General features: G+C 39.4%; 1 protein-coding gene across 1 annotated transcript; it reads right to left on the bottom strand.

The window, feature by feature from the left end:
- Positions 1-5,460: 5,460 nt before the first annotated feature.
- LOC113274047 (putative pentatricopeptide repeat-containing protein At3g28640) lies at positions 5,461-7,279 on the bottom strand. Its single transcript, XM_026523580.1, has one exon. It carries the CDS (start codon positions 7,084-7,086, stop codon positions 5,494-5,496), a length of 1,593 nt encoding a protein of 530 aa, XP_026379365.1. The 5' UTR covers positions 7,087-7,279; the 3' UTR covers positions 5,461-5,493.
- Positions 7,280-8,090: the final 811 nt, after the last annotated feature.

Here is an 8,090-nt window from a genome sequence, read left to right as displayed (position 1 = left end):
TTGGACGGCAAGGATTTGCATCCAGGATGGAAGGGTGGCCGTGGATCATCGCATGCCTTCGTTTTGGTAGCTGCATGGGGAAGGCCGACATGGTATGGCGCGGCAAGGTGGTTGGCATGCCACTGGCACATGTGGCATGACATGCCTTGGCGCGGTTTGGCGTGGCCAAAACTAGGGTTTTGGGCCAAAAGTTACCATGCGCTGTTTGGCGACCTTGGACGACTAGGATTTGCATCTAGGATGGAAGGGTGGCCGTTGATCGTCGCACGCCTTCGTTTTGGTAGCCGCATAGGGCATGCCGGCATGGTGGGGCCAAGGCCAATGTCGCGGATGGCTTGGGATAGTGGGGCCAAGGGTTTGGTACGGACGGCTTGGCATGGTGGGTCCAAGGCAAGGTGCGGTTGGCTTGGCATGGTGGGTCCAAGGGTTTTGCATGCCATTGGCGCATGGTGCGGCTAGCATGGTTGGGGCCAAGGCAAGGCGCGGTTGGCTTGGGATGGTGGGGCCAAGGGTTTGGCATGCCATTGGCGCATGGTGCGGCTAGCATGGTTGGGGCCAAGGCAAGGTGCGGTTGGCTTGGCATGGTGGGGCCAAGGGTTTGGCATGCCATTGGCGAATGTGGCGGATAGCATGGTTGGGGCCAAGGCAAGGAGCGGTTGTCTTGGCATGGTGGGGCCAAGGGTTTGGCATGCCATTGGCGCATGGTGCTGCTATCATGGTTGGCATGCCTTGGCGCGGTAGACGTGGTTGGCATGGTTTGCCATTGGCACAGTGGTGCGGCTGGCATGGTTGGCATGCCTTGGCGCGGAGATGTGGCTGGCATGGTTTGCCATTGGCACAGTGGTTCGGCTGGCATGGTTGACATGCCTTGGCGCGGAGATGTGGCTGGCATGGTTTGCCGTTGGCACAGTGGTGCGTCTGTCATGGTTGGCATGCCTTGGCGCGGAGATGTGGCTGGCATGGTTGGCATGCCTTGGCGCGGAGATATGGCTGGCATGGTTTTCCATTGGCACAGTTGTGCGGCTGGCATTCCTTGGCGCGACAGCATGAGAATTAGGGTTTGGTATGTAAGAAGATGATGTCGATCAATACTAAGGGTTCTGCCGTGGAATATGACACATGTATATAAAAAAAAGGTACCCTGGTAATTCTTACGTAGGTATGTTGAATGATTCAATAAATGCGCTAGTGGTTGTAGTGACGTCATGTCAGATGTAAGGTTTTACGATTTTAACCCTAAGCTAAAAACCACCATCAACAGTGTTCTGCTAGAATTTATATGAGAAGAATTCCTAAAGAGAATCGGTGTTCTACTAGGAGTTCTATAAGTGCTTGAATACAACTGCAGCATGTATTACATCTAGTCTGAATAGGTAGTAGGAAACTGGTGTAACATCTTATAATCAGTGTGTGTTTATTCTGGACTAGGTCTCTGGGTTTTTCTGCATTTGCGGTTTCCTCGTTAACAACATTTCTGGTGTATGTGTTATTTCTTTTCCACATTATATTGTTTATCTTTATAATTGAAATATCAAAGGTTGTGGGTAAGTTCAATCAATTGGGAATCGAACCTTTGTTTGTTGATTAAATTGATTGACACTTGGATATTGGTTTTTGATATCGTACAAGTTATTTCTTATATTCAATCGAGATCACAAATTCCTATTTGTTTGATTGCGGATTGAATTGAGAAATAAAGGTATAACTCTTTGATATACTTTTTTTTTAAAGATTGAGTCTGACTGTCTAGTTGATTCTCTTGAAAGTATATTGGAGTTAGTCCATACAGATTTCCAAACGAATTATTGGGTGTGGTTGTTATACCCCCACTTTTTCATAGCTTAAACCTAAAACAACCTATGCTTTGAATGACTATGAAAGGGGAACTTCAAGCAATTGGGATCTTTGAATCCCGTCACTACTTTTTGGTGTGTCCTAGTTGTATCTGAAGCCGTCATCTACATAAACCTTTTAGGGTTTAGCGACTACAAAGTCTTCATACGGATTTGTGAAGCCAGGTCCAGTTATCCTTCCTTGATAACTTGTGTATCCTGATCTTGATCGATTGTTGATCTGTCGATCAAGATAGATAGAAATCATCAAAGTTCTCTTCGTCTCAAACTTTGTTGATTCCACAAGTTTTATACTTGTGAGGTGAATAATAATCTAGGCTGCACTTCGGGTTGCATAAGTCCGGATTTTGAGATTAGCTAGACTTTGTCTATTGCTATCTATTTCCATCACCTTTGATCAAACTATTTGATTGAAAAAGGAAATCATATATAAGATTAATCTGTGGGAGGAAAATTGGTTCAAGTCTTCAATTGAATTGAAGCGACTCTTAGTTGGTGTGACGTCATCTAAGAGAATCAATTGCACAGAGTCTTGCAGGGATTCAAGAGGCGTAAAGAGCGCGACTGTACCTTAATCGGTGGGATATATTTTAGGGCTCAACTACATTCCAGTCCGAAGTTAATTGGTAGTAGACTAGTGTCTGTAGCGGCTTAATACAGTTTGATGTTCAATCTGGACTAGGCCCCGGGATTTTTCTGCATTTGCGGTTTACTCGTTAACAAAACTTCTGGTATCTGTGTTATTTATTTTTCCGCATTATATTGTTTATCTTCATAATTGAAATATATATCACAGGTTGTGCTTCGGTCAATCATAGTAGATACATCCAACCTAGTTCGTTGGATACGACTTTATTGACTCTTGGACATTGGTCTTTGGTACCGTCCAAGTTATCTCTTTGTGATTAGATTCGAGGATTTGATTCTGTAAACGTTCTAATCGCAAGAGAGAGAGAGATAGAGATATAAATCTAGATATTATTTCTTGATTGAGTTTATCTCTCAGAGTTGTATTGATTTTTTCCATACAGATTCCTAAGAAAAAAGTGGTGGTGTATTTTGGTACCCCGCATTTTCAGAAACAGTTATTAGTCTATTTAATGGAGCCAATTTTTCCTTGTAAAGCATTCACAACATTCAAACTATGTCCTTTCAACTGCAGGTATTCAATTTGCATTCTTCTTGCCATGTTTTCTATTGGATAAACTGATTTCACCTTTTCAGTCTCCTTTCCTTTCCTCTAGACAGATATCGAACAACATAATAACATCTCACAAGATGATTCATGAATTTTTCTTTTTTTAAAAAAAGGAAGTCCGGATAACTTGGAATTAATATTGACATGTATAAAGCCTTCGATAGAGTGAGTTCGAACTTCCTCCTAAAAACTCTATCAAAATTTGGATTTATTGAAAAATGCATCTCTACAACTAATATTAGTGTCTCTTAAATAGGCATCCCATGGAGTCTTTTAAACCTACTAGAGTGCTTAGATAGGGGGATCCTTTATCCCCTATATTTTTTTATAATATGTATGAAAGTTTTTTTATAATATCTTAGACGAAAAAAAAATTATTCATAGAGCCAAAATTTCTAGTGCCAGTACACCAGTTTCTCATCTTTTATTTGCTGACGACTTCTTTTGTTTACAAAAGCAGATCTTAGAGAATGCAAAAATATTTTAAATTACATAGACCTCTTTAGTAAAGATTCTGGTCAGGTTATTAACTTTGACAAATCTGGTCTTTTTTTAGTAAAAATATTCATCATAGGCGTCAGAAGATGATGACTAGACTTTTAAAGACTAATGGTGGGATTGAATGTAGAATTTTGAAGGTGGGCTTTATGGGTCCATGGGATTTGGTGGAACTACATTTTCTTCGGAATGTTTGGTTGCCCAAATCCCTGGAATCACGTTTCCCACGAGAATCAGTTTTCCAGCAAATCCTCCATATAAAGTCCGGCCTCTCCCCTTTAAGATTTGTTGGGAAACTTATCAAGGATTTATGGACTCACTTTTTTTTTAACTTTAAATCTCATATATATATACAATTTTAAGACTCTAAGGGTATACCAAACAACATATGGACTTTCAAACAAGATAATTCTATGAATCCTAGGAATTTTAAATGAGTTACCAAACACATGAGGGATTTACATGAATCCCAGAATTTATAATTTCTTGGTTTAAAAGATGTATTTTTTGTGAAACAGAGGATGAAATTATGGAACATCTATTCTTTAAATGTCATTTTGCTTAATCTATTAGGATGTTGCTTCCTAGTCCTTCTCTTCTTTCGGTTCATTCAGATACCTCTTTTAAGGACAATTTCTGCTCTTGGATGAATGGAGTTGTTCAAGGAATTTCTGTAAAATATGCAGCAAAAAAATGCTGGTTTATTTGAAAGGAGATGTATAATACAATGCTTAATTATAATGTTAACTCCTCAATTACGACCTCTCTTAATATTCAGAGGCATATTCAGTTCTGGACGCTTAGAACTGAAGTTCTTAACCCAAATATTTTATCTCCAAGGGTGGTAAACACACATTCAACCTCAATGGACTGCTCCAAATCTAAATGAGTTGAAAGTTAATGTGGATGATGCTCGGAATTTGGATGATAATTCTAATACATGTGTTGCTATTGTTGTTCGTAATCATGTAGGTACTAAGGAAGGAGCTAAAGAAGGACCCAAAACTACATCCAGTGCAGAAGAGGCAGAAGCAGTAACAATTCTAGAAGAAGTCAGTTGGCAGAAAAAGCAAGGATATCGACTTTTAGTATTGAAGGAGATTGTAAGAGAGGGGTGGAATACTTGAATGTCACAAGTAACAAAACTTTATAGCAGTGTGGATCTATTCTAAACGAAGCTATGGAGCTTGCTACTCAATGCTATAATTTTTTGGATTTTAAGTATGCTCCAAGGGAAACTAATCGAGTTGCGGATATTCTAGCCAAAGAAGCCAGAAGATATGTGCATAGTGTTAATTGGAGAATTGTTACTCCTTATTGTATTCATCAGTCTTTATTAGTTGATAAATTCAAGGCTGGGATGTTACAACACCCAGTTTTACACAACTCTAACACAGATATTGTAACAGACTGTTTGTTTGCAGCTGACTCGGCGTCTGAATCTGAGTCAACCCCTGACTCGGACCGAGTCAGCAGTCAGACCGTTTGTTTTCCATTTTGAGTCAGATCTGACTCGACCTCTGACTCAGACATAACCCCTGACTCGGACTCATTTGAGTCAGGTAACAAAATACCCCTGACTCATGGGACCAAACCACTGACTCACTTATTTCCGAGTCAGATGAGTCAGATCTGACTCAAAACAAACATATCGACTCAGATCCAGATGAGTCAGGTGATTTCACTCAGATCCAGATGATTCAGATCCAGACGACTCAGATGAGTCAGGAGTAAACAAACATGGTGTAAGATTCTCATGTGACCAAGTTTTGGTTTACTGCTTTTAATACATTTTCACTCTAAAAAAAAGCACTCGCTGAAATGAAACTGATGAGAATGCCACTTTTTTTCTCAATTCTTCGTTATTCACATCTCTCCTTTTCTTTGTTGTTGTTTAGATCTTTAGAGCTCTTACTTTTAAGTACTTTAATTACCATTATTATCTTATGGATACACCAGATTCATAAATTGGAATATATCAAACGGAGCAATGCGACTCTCTTTTCCTAATAACCAAGTTAGGGAATCCTCACTTATGTGTATTGATAACAAGCCGAGAGTAGAATGTATTTCGAGTTGAGAAGGATGCGTTACATCTCCTGCAACAAATTCATTCACAACTCCATCAACCTCAACCACGCTACAACCAGGTGTTCTCTTGATTCCTTTATCACTAATCATTTTTCGGATTCTATGTGCATCATCACTTCTACGTGCACCCAAATAGATGTTCGATAATTGAACATAAGTTCCATCTTCCTTGACGCCGTTCTCATTTTCGAGTTTTACAAGTTCTTCAACTGCAAGTTCTGCTAGTTCGACATTACCATGGCCTCTGCAAGCACTTAGTAAAGCACCCCAGACAGATGCAAGAGGTTTCATTGGCATTTTACGAATGAGCTTAACTGCTTCATCCAAATGACCTGATCGACAAAGTAAATCTACCATGCAACTATAACGTTCGTGTTTGGGTACAATTTTATATTTCGCTTCCATATTTTCCAGCAGGAACCAACCTTGTTTTTCAAGTCCTGCATGGGTACAAGCCGTTAAAATTCCAAGAAGAACAACTCCATCTGGCTTTATTCCATCTTCGTTCACCATTCTCTCTAAACAATGAATAGCAACCTCCGCAAATCCATGCACTGCAAATCCACCGATCATGGCAGCCCAAGAAAAGACATTTCTATTTTGAATCTTCTCAAATACTTCTACAGCTTTATCAATGCAACCACATTTTGCATACATATCAACTAAAGCAGTACCCACAAAAACATCTTCGATGAATTCTTCTTTCCTGTGAATATATTCATGAATCCAAATTCCTTGTTGAAGTGCTCCTAAATGAGCACAAGCTGTAAGACTCGTCGCAACGCAAAACTCATCAGGTTCGACTCCAGATATAAACATTTCTCGGAACAGAGTCAATGCTTTAGAATCGTTGCCTAATCGAAGATACCCATTTATGAGCACATTCCATTGAATGACATCCCGTAGAGGAATTTCGTCAAACACCATTTGAGCTTGAATTAAACCACTACATTCGAGGTAAAACCTAAGAAGAGCTGTTTGAAGATGACGATCCGATGAAGCTAAACCATTTTTAAGAATCCATGCATGGATTTTCTTACCATCAGACAATAAATTAAGCTTTGCACAAGCGATGAGAATGAAAGGGAAAGTGTGATAATCAGGTACAACAAGGTTATTGTTATTACTCTTATCATTCTTGCTGTCATTAAGCATGAGATGAAAGTAATGAATAGAGAGGTGGGGTTGAGAGGAACTAGAGTAAGCTCTAATGAGTGTGTTGTAGATGAAAGCATTAGGGGCATGAGTTTGCTGGAAGAGGAGAGAAGCATAAGATAGGTTACCATGGGAATAGAGAGAAAGAAAGGAAATGAGTTTGCTGATTGCATAAGTGTTTTGATGAAAGCCATTGGTTATGAAAATGGCATGGATGGATTTGAATTGCTTATAATTCTTGCATGAACTGATGAGTGACATGCACCATTTCCATGCTCCAACACTGCCCATGAGACAATTGGTGTTCCATCCAATGCACCCCAACGGCCAAACCGCTTTTACAGACGGCAAGTGATGTTTAATAATATTTTCGCGTGAATCATGTCATATAGCAAGCCACATACAAGATACACTAATTTTTCCTTCTGGGAAATCTAATTCGCTCTACTCGAGCATTTTTGATATCATGAACAACATTTAATCAATTTAGTAATTTTGGTCTGAGATTTAAATGAAAATATCTTAACCTGTTTCATTCATCAAAGTTTATATAGCCCCAAAAAAACACCCATACACAGCATCAGAAATCATGTTGGGCCTAATAAAACAGGGATATGGCCTTCCCCTAGTGTCTTCATCCAAAATATTAGTAACAAGTTCTTTTGGTGGTAAACCAACCAAAGACTTTACCTACAGCTGCCTTTGCCAAATATTTTTGCAGCATAATTAGCTTCCGTATATCAATGGCTATACAAAACTCACAATAAGAGCCATTCAAAACTTTGATATCTATAAACCAGCGAGGATCAGCTTTGCCTGTACACAGTTGGATGGCAACTTGAAAGTCACTTTAGGAATAACTTAATTCTACAGCTTCATCTACCTCTTCATCTATCATTTCATCTACAGCTTCAAAGAAAAGAATATGAGGTTGTAAATGTGCTCTTTCACACATGAGAATTACGTCATCCCATCCGCCGATTACCTGAACAAATTGTACTAGATGATGAAATTGTTACCTGGAAACCCCAATCTGATTTTTAGAAGAATTTTTTTTGAAGACAGAGCGGTACCTTGACAGTTTCGTCATCATACATTGTCCATCGATCTTGCTCACAATTGTACGCAAAGCAGCCATAATGTTGTCCATAATAGCAGGCCTACAAAATACATGGCAAATTTAAGGGCCAAAACGTTGAAACTGTGTCTAAAAATGTGTGGAGATAAGTCATACGAAAGGACACAAACTTTTCTTTAATGAGGAGATACAAAATCATAATGCAGAAAATAATTAT

The sequence above is a fragment of the Papaver somniferum genome, chromosome 4 (genome assembly GCF_003573695.1).
Source record: "Papaver somniferum cultivar HN1 chromosome 4, ASM357369v1, whole genome shotgun sequence".
In the NCBI taxonomy this organism is placed as follows: Eukaryota; Viridiplantae; Streptophyta; class Magnoliopsida; order Ranunculales; family Papaveraceae; genus Papaver; species Papaver somniferum.
The sequence above is the reverse complement of the archived record's forward strand: the minus strand, read 5'-3'. Positions and strand labels throughout refer to the sequence as shown.

What these genes read in the sequence shown, in the direction of transcription:
- LOC113274047 (XM_026523580.1), bottom strand. Translation starts at nt 7,086, where the DNA reads ATGGGCAGTGTTGGAGCATGGAAATGGTGCATGTCACTCATCAGTTCA.